The sequence below is a fragment of the Anabrus simplex genome, chromosome 3, assembly GCF_040414725.1.
Source record: "Anabrus simplex isolate iqAnaSimp1 chromosome 3, ASM4041472v1, whole genome shotgun sequence".
In the NCBI taxonomy this organism is placed as follows: domain Eukaryota; kingdom Metazoa; phylum Arthropoda; class Insecta; order Orthoptera; family Tettigoniidae; genus Anabrus; species Anabrus simplex.
In genome coordinates, this window is record NC_090267.1 from 329,020,723 (window position 1) to 329,041,627 (window position 20,905).

General features: G+C 39.5%; 1 protein-coding gene across 1 annotated transcript in view; it reads right to left on the minus strand.

Annotated features, from left to right (window-relative positions):
- MCTS1 (malignant T-cell-amplified sequence 1 homolog) overlaps positions 1–20,905 on the minus strand; it is a 101,552-nt gene that overhangs the window by 25,723 nt on the left and 54,924 nt on the right. Inside the window, exon 4 of the mRNA XM_067144439.2 lies at positions 476–609. Coding sequence (XP_067000540.1) covers positions 476–609 — 134 coding nt within the window. The remainder of the gene's footprint in view (positions 1–475; positions 610–20,905) is intronic.

A 20,905-nucleotide genomic window follows, 5' to 3' on the forward strand; every position in this document is an offset into this window, starting at 1 on the left:
GTAGGTAAGGGTTATTCTGCCTGAAGGCAGGTCCGAACCTCCACAGAGGTGTTCCTGAGCCGGAGTTTACGTGCGGTAGGGTGGCCAGTTCCTTTCCGCTCCTCCATTCCCTTACCCCCCACCAACAGCGTGGCAACCCATCCAACTCCTGACCACGCCCAATGTTGCTTAACTTCGGAGATCTCACAGGATCCGGTGTTTCAACACGGCTATGGCCGTTGAAGAAAGAGTGAAATGTATACAAAGAACATACAATATCTGCTGAAATGTTAAGTCAGGACTGACAAATGTTTGTATTAGAACACTATTCCCAAGGCAGAGGAAATGCTTTCTCAAGAGTCACTTTTTAATTGAACTTCAATAACTTAATCTGGAAGATGACCAGTAAAATTAGTTTCACAGAGATCCTTCAAAAACATGTTCAACAACATACTTATTTTTAAGATCTGCAGGAATCTACTTTCCAGAAGGATACAACAACAGTTCCTTTAGGAACAGGAGTCATTTTTGCTCCAGGGGAGGTGAGTCCAGGACACATTATATTGGCACCACTCAGGACGAAACGAATGGCTCCTTTGTCAACTTGCTCCCATGGTAGTAAAAAAGGATCTAGAAAAAAAGTGCATCTTATCAACTGAGAAAATATTTAACAATATAACAAGTAAGATATAATAACTATATAAACTATGCTTTATGTGGTGCAAACCAAACCAGATCATTCATATACCTACCACAACATGAAAACTTTTCATACATACTGTATCTATCTCGTGCTCGACAGAGTACCGAAAGTGTAAAACCAAGCCTCACAATATGTGCCCCCGATGAAGACCTAATGGTTGGAATTAACCTTGAAGTAACAAATCCGGGCATTGAGGTCGCATCCTTCTCTACTTTTTTGCTGAGCACCGGCTAAAACTCAGAGCATAAGGGTTGCAGACTGCCCATTGAAATAAAGTGGGCATGTAAATAAGATATCTTGAAAGTAGGGTAATGATAGTAAGAGGAATACAGTAAACTATTTTTTTTTTTTTTAAGAATGGATTTTTACCTTTTACTAAATCACAATTTATTACACCAAAAGACATATGTGAAAACACTATACAAAAATGAAATGCCAGTTAGACTGCCTGAGAGGCAATTTTAGGTGTGCTACACTAACATATCTCCTGGGTAATACCTTCTTATCATCATGACTAAACACTGTCTCTATCAGTTCATAGTTGATTCTTAGTTGTATATTGGCATTCCCAGTATTGAACCTCCTATCAATGTCTGTGCCTCTAATCCACTGAAAAATATTCTCTTGATACATTCATTTTTACTTTGCTACTGATATCATTTGGATAACCACACTTAACTAGAAATATTAATGATATTATCTACCCATTTGGCAGAATCTACCATCAATTCATTAACATGCAATTCAAAAACACACACAAATACACTATGACAACATTTGTTGTTAAACATATATCAGGTAACTGGCACTTCTGAAGGAGTTATATTTTGGAGTGTTTAAAACTGAGTACATTCCACATAAAACATTGAAATACCTAATCACCTACCCGATTAATCATATGATCAAAATACCAAATTATAAATCACTATACTTTCGAGTATGCGTTTCTCTCGGGGCAAACAGACTTACTGCTAAGTGCACTAACATAATACTGATGACAGGCGACTCCAGAATGAGTCTTTCAATAAAATATAACATGACACAAACAACAATTAATGCACAGTATGATGGAGCATTATCCTGTAAAAAATAAACAACACTCTATGAAGCCATTTAACCCCACTGGGGCATCCACATGACCAAGCCAGTTAAAGAGAAAAGGAAGGAACCTCATTCTCCCCTACCGAGGCTACATAATTCACTCGCTTGAGCACAGTCCCTGGCCAAACAGCTGGGTGGGTTGACCATGACACATACGAAGTGAGTGATCTAATTAACACATATCTATCACTTCATCGTCAGGCATTTATCCTCAGCGGATACCACATATTATTATTATCTCGATTTCTTCTATTGCCTCACAAATCCTTGCGTATTTCTATGCTGGACTTTATTATTATTATTATTATTATTATTATTATTATTATTATTATTATTCTCACATCTCATCTCTTGAACATCTCTCTCTCGTCTTTCTCTTTCCCACACCATCACTACAGGCACCCGAACTTCATATCCACACTAATCAATTACCTTTAGGATATATTTCAAAAATCCCTATCGACGGGGAATTTGTACATAACACTTAACACAGCCATGTCACTCCTAAATCGTGGGTTCACATCTCGAGTCGGGAATTTTCTTTCTTTATATAGCAGCATCCTTTAAACTACAGGAGTATGTCTACAACAATTCAAATCTAATTTGTGAGACACTTTGCTACTGTCTATCACATAAGTATTAATCAGAACTTAAGAACTTGGGGAGATCTTGCCAAGAGATTTAAACGGATACATACTGAAAATCTACCCAATTATTTAAGTCCACCCCATCTACCGATGCTCACTAAACAAATAAAACAACGCATAGGGCATATCATTAAACATTAATTCATGCATATCCCCAGAGATAAATTTAGTGATTGACCAGTAATCACCCTGAAGACAAATAAATGTGTGCTAATAAATTTGCTAGTTGCTTTACGTCGCACCGACACAGATAGGCCTTATGGCAACGATGGGACAGGAAAGGGCTAGGAGTGGGAAGGAAGCGGCCGTGGCCTTAATTAAGGTACAGCCCCAGCATTTGCCTGGTGTGAAAATGGGAAACCACGGAAAACCATTTTCAGGGCTGCCGACAGTGGGATTCGAACCTACTATCTCCCGAATACTAGATACTGGCCGCACTTAAGCGACTGCAGCTATCGACCTCTGTTGTGCTAATAAAGAAGGACTGTAAGTTACCCCCCCGAGATCTGTGTATCTCGTTACCTACACACTAGACATAAAAATCCAACTGCATACTGGTAAAATTTATATACAAAAGTTATCATATTACTGCAACTTACAGATTTTCGTGCTACGAATTTCCTGGAATGTACTTATCACTTGATGTGTAACCTGGCTATCATCTAGTAATACTCATAGAGACTCAGGTCTCTAGGACTACTATCTCATTAGTAGAGAATCCTTGGTTCATCTGACTCGCATTGGCTTCATGATGGACTGGAAACTGCTCTCTCCAAGACACAAAGTCCCGTGCCTTCGTATCAGTCAGGAATACTGCATGCACATAGGCGCGTTCAAATCCCGTCGTCAATGGTATTGGGCTCAAGAGCACTCACATATGTGTGAACACAAATGGTGTCATATTATTTAAAGTACTGTTTATCTGACTTTGTTTACAGCCAGTTGTAACTTCACGAGCTTAATACAACACCGTACATTCAACTTTCACTTATTTTAATTATCAATCACCCGTTCACAAGTGTGAATGACGTGGCCCGGCCGCATAATTCAGCTCATCTGCATTGCCTGATTCAAAGTACTAATTATAATAATACTTTATACAATTTAAAATCACCACAAGAAAGGTACAAATCACCTGAACATGGTATCACACCCTTCACACAATGAATTTCAAACACACCAACTGAAAATACACGTCTGAATACCTCATACGTCTGATTAACTCGATGATCTGGATGGTCTGGATGCTGTGTTTGGAGTCATAGTCCCCTCAATAGCCACTTGCTAGAATTCTCCAAGGAAAAGGCAAACTCCTCCCACATTTAAAAGTTCACTCCATTAGTAATCATCCCTCAGAGTCAAACAAATACTCATTTGGTATCTCCTTACACACTGTGTTTACTGATCTGTTTTCATTCAGATTTGATCGTAAGTTTCAAAGTAATTAAAGTTGTACATCTTGATTCAAAGCGCATGTTCTGGAGGCATAACTTATCCATCAGGGAGTCCCCATTCTGAGCTAGAAGACCCCTTGAGGCATCTGGTTTATGGAAATTTCCACGGCTCTAAGTGTCTTCATTATAAATGTGTCATAAAGTAAACCAAATTATTATATCATGAAATGGCATAAATTACACTCGATTTCATGATCTCTTCTGCGTAATTTTTCTATGCCTGGAGTAAATGATCATTTTTGAGCGCGCCAAATCTGTGGGTTAGCACATACGAAATACGCAGGTAAATACAGGAAATAATAAACTTTTATGTTGAAACACTGGAAATAGGCTCTTTTTCTCTCTGTCCACAGTGAGAGGGTCTATTCAAAGGTCTCGATATATTGGTGCATGCGGCCTTTGTTCCAAGCAATGAGAACCGCTGCTCTCAACTCTCCTACGCGTCGTTCGCACTCTGTACATGGCACAAATGATACATATGACACAAATATGTAATAAATTCACGCAGGAAATGACACACATGAAATCCTGGGCATATGAGATATCTATTGACATGGTGTTGAACGGTTTCAATATGTACATAAATACATACATCTTCATTATAGACAGTATTACATTTCAGCATTCAGTGTGCAAGCTTCAGTGAACCTTCTAACCACTGCCACAATTCTCTATTTGTAACTACAGTAGTTTTGTGGCCTTGTTTAGTTCTAGACCTCTTATCTTTAAATCACTGGAAACTGAGTCTAACCATCATCACATTGGTCTCTCTCTAATACTATTACCCTCCATAACACAATCCATTATCCTCCTCCATTCGTCTCACATGACCCCACCACAAAGCAGGTTTATGTGCACAGCTTCATCCATCGAGTTCATTCCTAACTTAGCCTTTATCCCCCACAGTCTGAAAATCATCCTGCCATTGTTTGAACCAACAATCATTCTCATTAATTTCATGTCCTGAGATCACCCTGCTTTCAATCCCATAAAGTTGCTCTGAAAACAGGCCAATGTACAGATAGTTTTGTCCAGGAGCTGACTTACTTCTTACAGAATACAGTTGATCACAAATGTGAACACGCTGCATTAGCTTTCCAACACCTTCATTCGATCTCACTCACTATACTAGCATACTGGAAGAAAACACATCCTACATAACTGAAATTATCTACCTGTTCCTGCTTTGTATTCCCAACCTGGCATTCAATTCTCTGGAATTTCTTACTAACTTACATCACTTTAGTCTTGGAAAGGATAATTTTCACATCATAATCATTACACCTATTTTCAAGTTCCAAGATATTAGACTGCAGGCTTTCGGCATGATCTGCCAGCATAGGCCAAACTGCTTATTACATTTTCACCTAAGTGAACCTCTCCCTGCCACTTTATACCTCTCAGTAGATGATCCATATAAACTATGAACAAGAAAGGTGAAAGATTACAGCCTTGTGTAATCCCTGTTAATACTCAGCAGTCCAACTGTCAACAAAAATGCTTTTGACTGATTTTAATAATCTAACCCTAATCCCATAATCCCCCAGTAGGCTAACATCATTTCCCTCGGTACTCTGTCATATGCCTTCTCTTGTTCTATGAAACATAAACGTAACTGCTTATTCTCGTAGCATTTTAAAATTACTTGGGGCATACTGAAAAAAATGATCCTGACAGCCCGTCTGAAGTCTGAAACCACACTGGTTTTCATCCAACTTACTCTCAATCACTGAGAGCACCCTCCCTTCCAAAACGCCAGTGAACACCTTGCCTGCTATACTGAATAATGAAATACCTCGATAGTTAATGCAATCCTTCCTGTTGCCTTGATGCTTTCTTCCACTCAGAAGGTACCTTACTAAAATCGCATGCCAATCTTATTTCTTATGAAGCCATTTTATCCCTGCCTTCCCACTACATTTCACTATTTCAGGTCTAATTTCATCTATTCCTGCTGCTTTATGACAATGGAGTTTATTTACCATCCTTTCCACCTCCTCAAGCACAATTTCACCAACATCATTGTCCTCCTCCTCATGAGCTCGGTTGTTTGCGACGTCACCAGGAAGATTTTCAAAATATTCCCTCCATCTGTCCAGTGATTCCCCGGCATCCATTATGAGTTCATCTGATTTACCCCAAAACACTATTCATTTCCTTTCTAAGATCCTTTATTACTATTTAATATTATTATTTATATTTATCATCTCTCAGTCAATTCAACCATATGAGCAGAAACCAGAATACGTGTTTACTGAAATTACCATGCAGAATACAAAATGTTTGTTGTGTGCTGTAAATAGACCACCAAAGTTCATTATAAATAAGGTCTTTGATACATGTAATTTTACCAACAAGCTGAAGAAAAGAATTTGGTTTTCTCGAAACGTACTTGTGTGTGTGTAAAAGTGCATATATAAGTAAATGACAGTTTAAATAATAATACATTCTGAATTGTATTGACAAGGTGGAACCTGAACACAATTAACTGTAATAATTAAGTCAATACGGACCATTTGTCGCCATCATGGTCAAGTTAATAGATACTATTACCATCAAACGAGCATGTGATCACTTCGGAAGACTTTAATACTAACCTTTTAGACACAAACTCAGCGGAAACAAAGCATCTTTACATATGTTCCAGGCATGTATTATCACACTTCTTCCTCTCTTGGCGACTCATCATACTAAGACATCTCACACTTTACTCGACTTAATAATGACAAACAACCCTGATAGAGTGATAAACCATACACACCTCAGCCCCCAGATTTTCATCTCATGACATCATTTTCATGTCCTAACTCCCTAAAGGTACCTGTAGCAAAGTTCAAGTACATTATCATACGAGGCTAGAACAATGTAGACAGTGATGCGTTAAAGGCAGACGCGTATTCAAGACCATAGCATGACATTACACAAATGACAAATGATGACATGGTGCACACTTTTAAAGATCTAGTGTTACAGATTTTTGACAGACATGCTCCTTTATGCATTATAAGAACTAAGAAGGGAAAATCCCAGTGGATAAATGAAGACATTAAACGTTTAATGACACAACGAGATGCGGCTCACAGTAAACACAAACACGCTATTGGTAGAGTAATACTGAGAAAAATATTACAAGCAATCCCCCCCCACACACACACACACTAACCTACATCTACAATACTCCTTACAGAATGGTGTATACCCCACGATGTGGAAAATGGCTCTGGTACGTCTATTGCCAAAGACTCAGACCCCAATAGATGCCGGTAACTACCGATCCATTAACATAATTTTGACAGTAGCTAAAGGACTAGAGTACATTGTTTACAATCGAATCAAAACTTATGTGGGTGAAAACCATACACTAGACACATTTCAATCAGGTTTTCTTAGCAATCATAGGACATGCACGGTTTTACTTAATGTGACTGATGATATACAAGTGATGGACAGAAGACAGACAACACTAATGGTCCTTGATTTCAGCAAGGCATTTGATTCTGTAAAGCATGATTTGTTACTGTCAAAACTTTACCAGTTACGTTTTTTCAAATAACAACCTGAACTGGATGAATTCCTTTTTACATGATAGGCAACAATGTGTAACCAACAAAGGTAGCCATCTTTCTCGTGGCGGACTGTGGAAATAGGAGTTCCCCAATGTTCCACACTAGTGCCTCTTCTTTTTTTCATTATATATCAATAATCCATCAGAATCTCTTAGGTACAGCATACATCACATATATGCAGATGACATGCAACTGTACACTCAATGTTGACCGGACAACATTTTAGAAACAACGGAGAAGTTAAACTTACATCTTGAATCAATAAACAACAGGGCAGTAAAGCATGGACTATCTCTTAACCCGACAAAACCCAAACAATCCTTATAGTCAATCCAAGACTATTATCTAAAGCAGATTGCATAACTTTCCCAGTGATATGGATGCAGAAGAAATACCTTCAAGTAAAACTGTAAAAAATATTGGAATCACTCTAGATGAACAAGTATCATTCTCCGCACATACGGTATCAACTTGCAGGCAAGTATTTGCGTCACTGCACACCATTAGCATGTTCAAATTTGTATTTCCCTTTAAATTCAAAAAGATTTTACTTGAAATGCTAGTTATGCCAATTCTTGATTACAGTGGTTTACAACAACTGCACTGATGAATCACTATAGAAGTTACAGCGCTAGCAAAATGTATGTGTGAGATTCATCAGCAACCTCAAATACACAGACCTTATTACATAGTCCTACACCAAACTCGGCAGGCTCCGTCTATAAGACAGGCGTAATCTTCACTGTCTAATGTTACTGCAACTTTAAAACTCAATTCACCTTCTTACCTCAAAGAATATTTCTATAATTTCTCTTTACACCACAAAAAATCACAAAAGAACAGAACTATCATATTCTTATGATACCCAACCACAAGTCCTCAGTATATAGCAACTCCTTCACAGTTACTGCAATTCGTGAATGGAACAATCTGTCACAAGACATCAGACGGATATCTGTGTCCAAGATATTTAAACATGCATGCACAAAATATCTGAGAGACACACAAATAGCAAGGAAGCAAGACATAATCACTTCCTCGCCCTCTTTTTTTAAAATCCTCTTCCACCGTCTACTTTATCCTTCCCCTGTACCTTTACCAACTTAGGTGGATACACACAGTACAAGAGTAACATTTACTTCACAGAAAATTATATTTTACTTTGTAAATCTCTTTTTTTATTTTTATAATTTAAGGGTTTAATTAGAACTTCAAAACTGTACTCCTTTTCTGTAACATAGTGCTTCTACATAGCATTTAACTTTAAGATAGATTACTTTTTAATGAACTGCAATTAGTTAATTATCATTCTGATTATGTAACTAATTAAGCATAAGAGAGGAACAGCTATCTATCTATCTATCTATCTATCTATCTATCTATCTATCTATCTATCTATCTATTACTATCCAAAAAGGTTTCCCCGCTGCTTGAGCTGGGCTTTCGAGTTTATTAACAAAATCTTCCCACAACATCTTGGATTCAACAATTATTTGTTTCACATTGTTTCTTTCAGTTTCGTACAATTCCTTGTATGCATCAGTCCTTGTTTGGAGCAATTTCTGATACGTCTTCTTTTTACATTTACAAGCTGTTCTCACTTCAACATTCTATCAAGATGTTTGCCTTTTCCCATCTTTACATACACTTATTCCTAGGCATTCCCTTGCTGTTTCTACCACAGCATCTTTGTATGCCAGCTATTCTCTTTCTATACCCTGAACTTTCTCATTGTCCACTGTTTGCAACTTTTTCACCAATCATATCCATATACATCTAATGTCCTCATCCTGAAGATTTTATATCCTTAATAATCTGCAGATAGATTTTTCTCTGTCCTAGGCCTACAGACACTTAGTTCATTACAGATCAGATAATGGTCTGTATCACTGAAAAATCCCTAGAAAACTTGCACATTCCTAACAAATTACATGGTTAAGATATAGTCTATTATGGATCTGATGCCCCTACCCTCCCATGTGCAGTGGTGAATAACTTTATACTTTAAGAACGTATTCGTAACAGGTAATGATATACTGGCACAGAAATCCAGTAAATGCTTCCCATTCATATTTTCCCCACATTTACCCATCACTTTTTTGTATCCTTCAGTTCTGTTTCCAACTCAAGCATGGAAATCGTTCAATAGCACTATCCTATCATTGCTGTTGACCCTTACTATGATATCTCTCAATGCTTCGTAAAACTTGTCAACTTCCTTCTCATCTGAACCTGTACATGGTGAATACAACGAGACAATTCTCGTCCTAATTCCTCCAAGTGTCAAATATACCCATATAATTCGCTTGTTTATGTGCCTAACAGAAACTATATAGCGTGCAGTAGTATTCCTGATGAATAGTCCTACCCCACACTTTGCCGTTCCTTTCCAAACCAGTCAAGGACACTTTATAATTTCCTCTCTTCCTCATTATCTTCCCTTACCCGAATCTTATTAACTCCTGACACATCAAAATGACTCAGCCAGTTCTACTTTCTTTCTTTCTTTCTTTCTTCCTTCTTTCCTTTAATATTGATAGCTCCCCATCAAATTCCATTTCTTTCGCCAACTTGTTTCCAAGGAGTTCCTCGCCTGTCAAATGGGAGTGAGACTCCATTAATCCCACAGGTCTGAGGCTTGCTTAATGAGCATGCTTGGTGGAAATTCTGTGAAGCAGCATGCTACCCTACTTGCACACAGTCCCCATGAAGAACTCTCCTCTGACTCGAAATATATCTGAGATGTCCACTCCCATTCCATAGTAACTGGTATCACGACTTTGAAGAAAACTTACTGGGCCATTCAGTTGTTGCCCATAGTTCACAAACTAGGATGTGACTACAGTAACCCACACCATGAATCATACCTTTCATATATATATCTTTTAAAGGCATATTTGATGGAATTTTTACAATATTCTTAAGTATGATAAGGTGACAGCATGCAAATTAATTGCCTCCCGTAAGTCCAACCCCTCATCTATGTTGTGGAAGATGGGCAACAGCATGGAGTAGGGGATCGCCTGTAGGGGTGAGGTACAGTGGGGACTGTGAGTGCCGCATGACCTCTACGGTAGCTGTAAAGGCCCAAATGGAACCTGAAAAGTGACGGCTAACAGGGCTCTGGTGAAGTCCTCAATGGCAGATGCAGCGGAAAAGGAGACCTTTGGAATGGCAAAGCTGGCAGATGAGGCAACCTTCTTCCTGTGGGGTTAGCATGTTCAGTGCGGATCACACGCTGGGAGTGTGACACTAGTTTATAAGTATGTGCGGATCACGCGCCTAGAGCGTAATGGAACAGATGCAAGGAAACGTGAATTACAGGTTTCCCGCATGGTAAAGAAAGACTCTCCTTGTCATCCTGCACATCATATAAGTCCAATCTACCAGCAGGTTCATCTGTAGCCCGACTTGTGCATGCATATTCAGTTTTCCGCATATTTCCTCTCTGCAGTTTTCGTCATGCGTCATCATTCTATTTGGGATCTTTGAGCAGCAAGACAACTTCAATGTGAAGTAAGACACTGTATTTTCTGTTTATTATCACTTCAAGAGAATTGTGAGTGATTCTGCTTTTGAAATAAATTCCACTACCGTACTGCAGTAAGTTCAGTGAAAGGACTGAACTTGTAATTGTTGTTGTTCTTGTCGTTTCGTCCTACTGAGGACCACGGGGCTCGTTTCGACTCCTTGTATGGAAATTCTGTTTTTTCTTCACCCAGAAAGCTTTCATCTTCTGGCTGTGTGCTTGTTTGCTTTTCTTGGTCCTCTTTGGTCGGGTGGTGCCTGAACTCTATCTGCTGGTGAGAGACTCTGGAAAGACACCTTGAAAGGTCAACTGCCAGAATAATACATGATCCTGTATGGTTTGTTCTGAAATCCCCAGCTATTCTAAGTCGGACTTCACTGTGGTGATCCATTTATTTTAGGATGCTTTCCCTCTGCCTGCAGTGGTAAAAATCTTGCTGGTAAGACTGTAAGTACTCATACGAGTCAAATGCCCATAGAAAGTCAATTGCCACTTCCTCATGGATGTAACTATGTCTTCTTGATGGTCATAGATTTCATTGTTGTGCCTTATCCTGTAAGTACCATCCCCTTCTCTTGTATGTATGTTTAGTCCTCAGCCCGAAGGCTGGTTGGATCCTCAACAGCTCCGCCATCAGCTGTCATAAATGGCCTAGGCATCACTGAAGAGGCGTACTAGGGAAACGAGGAGTGAGGTAGTTTCCCGTTGCTTTCCTCACCGAGCCAGCCGTTGCTATTACATATCAGTCTGCCAAGCCCACTGAAATGCATGCACCAACTGACCCTATGAGCAACATTTTCACACCATTCATAGCAGGGACTGGCTGCATAAGGAATGGCATTACTAGCATCACTCATACCTCAGTCACTTTCATCTTGTCAAAGCCAAGGATAAAGCTGAGACAGATCAATGAAAGTAACAATATTGCTCTAGCCCATACCAGAAGACATAGTGCACCGTAAACACAACGTCCTGCCAGCAAAGGCATCCCTCTCTTATTGGTCCTAAAATCCTCCTTAGTATTATTCGTTCCTTGAGCTCTAGCTTCCTCAGTGGACCTTTTCTGTTCATTGTAATTGTCATTTATTCTTGCATCATATTTTTGAGTAACATGAAAGAACTTGTAGTAATCATTATTGACTGAATCATGATGCTTATGTTATCATTTTATTTATATTTTGTTCAGATGACTGGCAATGAAGTTCCTTCAACATCACGAGGTCCACTCAATAAATGGCGTGCTTCGACACAAGAAAGAATGCCTCATTAGTTCGCAATTTTGCAATGATAAAGACGCTGTGACATAAAATTGTATAATAGAGAAGTGTAAATATGAATATATTTATGTTTGTAATCATACTCATGCATTTGTTTGTTATCTAGGTAAATAATGCACAGTAACCTACCGACGTGCCTGGCGCATGACCTGTTCGACGGCTAGCATTACCTCTCGATTACAACCACCATGCAGGTCACACACCAGGTGCATGAGTGGGATAAGTCTACGAGTTCGATATAACTTGTTGTACCTATGTTCAAAAATTCAACTTATTGCAACTTTTAAACAGTTCCACGCAAATATCTTGCTCAGGCTGGTGAATATGTCCTGCTCAAGAAATACACAGTGAAAGTGTTAAAAAAAATAGGGGGAGGGACTGCCTGGTGGTGAAGAGGGATCTTCAAAGGCTAAGGGAGTCAGCCCCTACAGAAAAAAGCAGGCTTGGAGGCTCCGGTGGCAGCCCCACCACCAAGCTCAGATTGCTGTGGGCTAATAACTCACACAGCCTTAACACATTAGAGACGCCGCTCATAGAAACTACAGACGCACTATTTCATTGCTGCTGACGGAGCTCGGAGAATCTACAGACACGTTTTCACTATAGCTAAAAAACAGTAGCTGCCATTATCAGCGAGCTGTGATTTCACTAGGATACTGTTGAATGCTTCTATAAGCATAAAATGTACTAGTTATGAGCATAAGTCGGGATCTCTTCTTTCAAGGCATTGATAACACAGCCACTTTCCTACATAACCTGGGGCTGCGTAATCATTGACTCTCAGCTGTGAAATAGGCGAGAAAGTGCATACGGTACATACGGACAGGAAGAGTGTGTGTTCGAGAGGCAGGCTTGTTTGTGTAATTCTTCCTGGTGATTCAGGCAAGTAAATGTAGATAATGAGCTAATTTCAAATTGGTGTGAAGTATAACATAGTTTTATACCGCTTCCTGAAGTGGGTTCAGTAATACTGTTTTATACCGCTTCCTAATATTGTGGGTGTTTCCCATGTACAAATGACAACCTGCAGCTAGTCAATGCAACCCCGTTGTCAAACAATGAACACTGGGAAAGCAAACTCCTGGTTGTAGACAAGGATATCAGTGCCAATTGACCAATTAGGTTAAAATCTGTATTAGTGTGTTTCAGTAGATGTGTCCACGTTATTATTGTTGCGGCCACCAAATTAGGCGGGTCAGTGAAATTACGCTGTTGCCAAGGTTATGTAGCAACTGGCGAAGAAATGTCTAACTGAACACATCATTTCGGAGCGCGAGGCAAGTTGTTATCTCTCAAGCTCCTGATGCTACTTGATACAATTTTTCAAAACAAATTATACTACAAGCTTCAGAAAAGATTGCTGATTTCAGTGGTATAACTATTTTCCATATAAACCACTTCAAATAATTATTAAAAATGAAATCTTGAACGAGTAAATTTAAATCCGTAGAATCATGTATTGAAGATTTCAGTAAGCGGCCAAGTTTTTATTTTATCAGCCAATAAAATTTTGCCTGCGGGAAAAATGTAAAAAATTGCCTGACTTATATTTATCTGAAACATATTTCCGTGAGTTTTGTAATTTTCCTGGAAAATGGCCCGGAAAGCGATCGTGTAAATGTCGCTGATTGAGGGCAGTTCGGGGCGCGCGCGCCAGCACAGGCTGCAGGACACCGTAAATACTTTCGGACTACATATTAATCCGTATCAGTTTTATTACATTATAACTTTAAATATTTGAATACTGCATATTGTACTGAGTAAAATGGAAAAAGAACTACTTTAAAGAATAGGTTAACATTAATTTACAATGAATTAAGAATCGGGTTCTAGCTTCAAGGCAGTCTAAGATTTCTTAGTCACTGTCATCACACATCACTATCTGTCGAGTCGTCATTTACACTGATGATGAATGGCTCCATTCTTTCGTCCCTTACTATTTCCCTGGCCCAATCGTCTGCTTGAAGATTTTCCGCGCGGTTGAAGTATTTTTCCCAATTTGCAGCAGTCACACGGTCGATGGCTTCTGACGTAAGCTTTTCTACGTCCTTTATTTCGAATGTCTTGGTCCTCTCTGCCACCTATCTCTTGACTTGAGCCCAAATCAATTCACATTCACTATCCATTTTAACTGCACTTACGGTGCGAGCTCAACAGTTGCATGACAGGGAATGACATGGGTAAGGTGGCCTGGAGCGGATGGGCTTCAACTAGACAGCACTGTACGATCAGCGTTGCCAATCCGTCCTCGGAGATGAGCGACTCTCGACCATCTGTCGCTTTGCCGTTCCCATATCTGACGACAGCGCAGTTTTCCTCACCTGCCTAATTTGGTGGCCGCGACAATAGACAGATTTCAAAATATTAACAGTATGGGCATCCATAGTTGCATCAGATTTTGTTTTCGTTTGTAAAACTTACTACCACGATCTTCACAAATTTATATTTAAAATTTCCGCACTATTATGATAATTAAAACTAAATTTTGTGTAGAAGAAAGTGTGATCTTTCTAAATATTCCAAAAGTTGTTATAATCAAGGCTTACCCTAGTACTGAAAAAATTTCAAAAACCATTAAAAATCCTGCAATTTCTGTAGGGTAGCACATTCAAATATGGCCGTCTCCAATGTGTTAAATAAAGAATTATTAAAGAAACCGAAGTGAAACACAACTGGACGGATAATAAGTTGACAACTTTTGGCATAAAAGGGAAAGCAAGAATAGCTTTTTGGAATGTCAGAACCCTAAGAAAGAGTAGTAGATTGAGACAAGTGGCTAAAGTGATGGAGGAATACAGGCTGGACATCATTGGACTAAGTGAAGTACGGTGGCCAGACTTCGGGGAAATACAAACTCCTAATAGGAATACAGATTCCTTTCTTCTGGACAAATGGGGGATGATGCAGAACACAAGCTGTGGATTGTTATTCAATAAAACAGCAAAGAGTAGCCTTCTTGATTAGAAACCCATCTCGGAGAGACTGATGACAGCTCGATTCAGGACCCGGGTTTGAAATGTGACTCTGATCCAGTGTTATGCTCCCACAGAAATGTCAGAGACTGGAAAAGAGGAAGCATTCTACTGCCAGTTAAATGAGACTATTAAGAGAGTGGGAAAGAAAGGTATTATGATGAGGAATTTAAATGTAAACATTGGTTCTAACAATGAGGGTCTGGGACAAATTAAGGGAGTGCATGGAGGTGGTGAGTAATGAAAATGAAGAGCTTTTAACTGATTTCTGTGCGAGCCATGATTTGGTAGTGGTTGGCACTTTATTCCCTCATAAACTGTGCCAAAATGATTACACAGGTGTTGCCAGACCACGTTACAGAAAACCAGATAGACCACATCGCCATAAGTAGAAAGTTTAGAAGAACCTTGATTGATGTGAGAAATATTTTTTTTTTTTTGCTAGGGGCTTTACGTCGCGATGTGAGAAATAAAAGAGGGGCAGATACTGGAAGTGATCATGACTAGATACTTGCAGAGTTTAGAATGAAAATTGTGGCAAGCGGAAGGAAATTTGAAAGGAAAAATAAGAAATTTGATTTAGGTAAATTGCAAGGTGAAAGTAAAAGGAAAGAAATCATGGAAGAATGTTAAGGAAACATATTTAGAAGTTAGTGAGAAGGTACTTGGATTCCACAATCATTAATGGGTGTATGATGCTACTTGGTAAAAAATAGAGGCTAGGAAGATAGTTAAGGCAAAGCTTAATATGAGTAAAGACAACAGAAAGCTACCGCACAAAAGGAATATGTAGAAGCTGATAAGAGTGTGAAGAAAAGTGTAAGAAAGGACCATTTACAGTGGGTAGATGAACAAGCACGAATGGCAGAAGAGGCGTCAGTGAGGGGAGACGACCCCCTGTGGGTGGGGGCGGTAGAATAACACCCACGGTATTCCCTGCCTGTCGTAAAAGGCGACTAAAAGGGGCCCCAGGGGCTCAGATCTTTGGAGCGTGGGTTGGCGACCAGGGGGCCCTCAGCTGAGTCCCGGCATTGTTTCCACTTACTTGTGCCAGGCTCCTCACTTTCATCTATCCTATCCGACCTCTCTTGGTTAACTCTTGTTCTTTTCCGACCCCGACGCTATTAGGTTTGCGAGGGCTAGGGAGTCTTTCATTTTCACGCCCTTCGTGGCCCTTGTCTTTCTTTGGCCGATACCTTCATTTTTCGAAGTGTCGGACCCCTTCCATTTTTTCTCTCTGATTAGTGTTATATAGAGGATGGTTGCCCAGTTGTACTTCCTCTTAAAACAATAATCACCACCACCACCACCTGAGGGGAGATGCTAAGGAATTGTATAGTATCACAAAGAAGTTGTCAAAGGGTTTATCAGAAATAAACATGTTAAAAACAAGAAAGGTGAACTACTGACCACTCAGGAAGAACAATTACGGAGATGGAACGAACATTTCTTGGAGCTGCTTAACAGAGATATAGAACAGAATGGTAAGCAACAAACGGAGTTTGTAGATAGCGACCCAAGAATAAATTTACACCCTCCAACCTATGCAGAAGTAGAGAAGGCCTTGAAACAGATAACTGGAAAAGCACCAAGTATGGATAATATTGCTCCAAAAATACTTAAGCAGGTATTGAGACCTTGGTAAAATGATTGCAACACCTGTTGGAAACGATCTGGAATGAAGAGAAGCTACCAGCTGAATACAGGAAAGCCTTGACTGTTAAAGTACCAAAGAAAGGTGATATTACCAAGTGTGATAATTGGAAGAGAATTACATTGTTATCGGTACCCATCAAGGTGCTTTCAAGGATCCTTTTAGAGCCGGTGAAGGAGGTGGTTCAATTATGCCTTAGAAAGGAACAGGCCAGTTTCTGTAAACATTGTGGCTGTGTCAACCTCATAAATACTCTGAGAATTATTGTGGAACAAAAGTGCACAATGCCAGAATACCCTCTACTTGACTTTCATCGAGTCTGAGAAGGTCTTCGATTCTGTAAATAGTAGAGTTATGTGGCAAGCATTGGAAAAATATAGCATCCCACAAAAGATCCTGAATCTTATAAAGGATATGTATGAGGGTTATAAATGTCAGGTTCTGCATACGGAAGATCTTACTTAACCAATAGATGTGACCTAGGGAGTTCAACAGGGCTGTACTCCTTCTCAGACACTTTTCCTACTTGTGTTGGATAGTGTGTTGAGGTCAGAAAAGGGGGATTCAGTGGGGCTTACAAGATAAGTTAGAAGACTTAGTTTCTGCAGATGATATCAACCTATTGGCTCATAGGTTCAGAGATATGGAAGAGAAGATTAACCAATTTAAGGAAGAGGCAAAGAATGCCGGAATTAAAATAAATATTTATACCAATGAAATGAGGGTCAACTCCAAGAATTGATGATAAACTGTCTATAAATTATGAAGATATAGAACAGGTGGACTCCTTCGTATATCTTGGAAGTATGGTTAATACAACTGGAGGAGCACTCAATGAATAGAGAAATGGATGTGATGGTATGTTTTCTAATATTATTGAAAATTTGAATACATTGTGACCAACAGTTTTTATTATTGTCTTTGAATTTTTCTGAAAAAATGTGCTCTGCTTCAATTTTTCCTAAATAATAGGTTGAAATCTGGGGATGAGCGGAATGAAAATGTGGGCAGGAAAGGGTTAAGAGTCTTACCATGAAAGCAAATGGTGCTTTTGTTTAATTGTATCCTCTATGGAGAAACAAGAACATTTTTAGAAAGATTAAGCAACAACTTTTTAACACAAATGGTACGTCTGTTCTCCTGTACAGCTGTGAAACCTGCAAAGTTACTCAGAAGACTACTAAACAACTGTTGTAACTTGGAATGAAGTAAAGTGTTTGGCCGACAATAGGAACAGATGGAATTGTTTCACAGAAGCTCTATGCTCCAAAAGGAGCAACAGGAATTAAGTCAAAGTAAGTCATACAATTTAATTACATACCTAGGTGATAGTTTTTTATTCTGAAATAGAATAATAAACCACTTAAGAAATAGCATATTCTGAAACCAGCAAGTAACACTATGTCTGGCAATGACCAAAGACAACTGATATCCACCTAAACCTGTCAAAGACCTGTGTTAATGCGAATCATTTTATAGAATGTAGGCCATATATCATAATGGAAAGAAGAAACAAGTGACAATTCAAGTGATATGTTGAAAAACAGGAACATGAATATAGGATTAACACAATAACAGATCATATACACAATATACACCAATTGACAAAAAACTTAAGCACCTAGAAGGAGAGGAGGAAATGAAATGAAGCTTCACATGCTGGCAAGTTATGTGATTGTATTTCAATGGTTACAGAATCAAGTGAAACATTCAGCGAAGTTGGCAGCATGAGCACACTGCTGGGCCTCTGTCAGCAGGATGTTGCACCCCCTCAGGCCAGGTTGCATGTAGTGATTCAGTTACAAAAGTGCCATACAGATGTTGTATCCTCTCCTGAGGCAAGTTGGCCCACAACTGTTGTAACTGGCCCTTGATATCCTCGATATAGACACTGGGGCAGGGTTGATGTCAAAGCTGCGCCCGCACATTCTATCAGGGACAGATCGGGGCACCTTGGTGGCAAAGGAAGTACCTCAACATCATGCAGGCAGTTCACAGGGACATGTGCCGTGTGGACGAGCACTGTTCTGTTGAAAGATGGTACCAGAATACTGTCTCATGAAAAATAACACATGAGGACGCAAGATGTCCGCAGCATATGGTTGGGCCATCCGAGTTTACAGAATCATGACCAGAGGTGACCTGAAGTTATACCCTTGGCTCCCAACACCATGAACCGCCTGTTGATGGGGGCAATAGAATAACACCCACGGTATCAAGAGCCTGTAATAAGAGGAGACTAAAATGGGCTACAGGGGCTCTTAACTTTGGAGCGTAGGTTGGCAACCACGGGGCCCTTAGTTCAGTCCTGACATTGCTCCCACTTACTTGTGTCAGGCTGCCCACATTCATTTATCTTATCCGATCTCCATGGTAAATTCCCACTCTTTTCTGACCCTGACAGTTTTAGAACATTCGAGGCCTAGGGAGTCTTTCATTTTCATGCCCTTCGTAACCCTTGTCTTTCTTTGGCTGACAGCTTTATTTTTTGAAGTGCCATATCCCTTCCATATTTTCCCCTCTGATTAGCGTTAACAGATGGTTGACCAGTTATACTTCTTCTTAAACAATAACTGCCAGGCTGAGCATCTCAACTTGGCAGGTTCGATCCTAGGAATAGAAGCTGTACTCAAGTAGGATGTGGTTTGTCGGACTGGTTTGAAACAAAGAGAGGAGTGCAGCAGGGCAGCTCATTGTCACCACTTCTATTTATTATTGTAATGGATGTAGTAATGAAATCTATTAAAAGGAAAGAACATGGAGATATCAAAGCCTTCACACTTGCAGATGATGTTGCAATCTGGAGTAACTCAGAAGAGGAATTGGGAGAGAGAATGCAAAGCTGGAATGAGGAGTTTAAGATATATGGTTTAAACATCAGCAAGACCAAGATAGTTGTGATGAAAGTGTATGGGGAAGGAGCAGAACCAATAGTCATGTTAAATGAAGCTCAACTGGACAGCGTTCCAGTTTTCAAATACATGGGTAGCGTTATATCGAATGACAACCTAGCAAAACATGAGGTTAACAATCGAATTAATAAGGCAACACAATTTTACCAGCAGGTAAGACACCTGCTGTGGAATGAGCAAATACCCATGAAAACAAAAATGACATTATACAAGTCCTATTATACACCAATTCTTACAATACAGTCTTAAAACCACAACACTGACCAATAGAGATAATTCCAAACTTCAGGCAGCTGAAATGAAATTCCTACGCACTATGATCCAGAAAACCAGGAAAGACAAGATTAGGAATGAGAAAATTAGAGAAGAAGTAGGAATAGATGATTCTCTCCTCAATAAAATTCAGATATCAAGACTGAAGTGGTTTTGGTCATATGAAGAGGATGCCAGTAAACAGAACTGCAAGGAAGGAATTTGACAGAAAAGTAGAAGGAAAACGACCCGTGGGAAGGCCATGAAGGAAATGGATAATTTAGTTAAGAACAATGTACTGTTGAGAGGTCATGATTGGGACAAGTTGGTGGAGGAAGAATGGTACAAGGACAGGATGAGATGGAGGAGGCTCATATACCACACCCGGGAAACTGGAGATGGTTTAGGATGATGATGATGTAAATATAGTGCTGAGTTTATAAAACTTACAAAAATACAGGCGAAGAAAAAATGCCTACTTGCTTCGTTCCAGGATGTAAGTCTGGCTACAAAACTACGAAAGGTAAACATTTCTTCAAACCGCCTAAAAATGAAGCAGAATTTTCAAAATGGGAAAAGGCAATTCCCAGAAAGGACAAAAAGCTTTCTGATAAGTGTTGTGTGAGCGATTCACATTTTTCTTATGAATTCATTGTTAAGACTGATTCACTTGTAATACAAGGCGAACAGGTAGAAATTCCTAGAGATAGATGGAAACTGAAAACTGGCGCTGTCCCTCATATATTCCCCAATTTTCCACAGTATCCCATGAAACAATTAAACAAACGAAAATCACCCCGTAAAAGACAGCCACCGAAGACGGAGGAAGGTTCAAGAAACGAATCACACTGGCCTCACA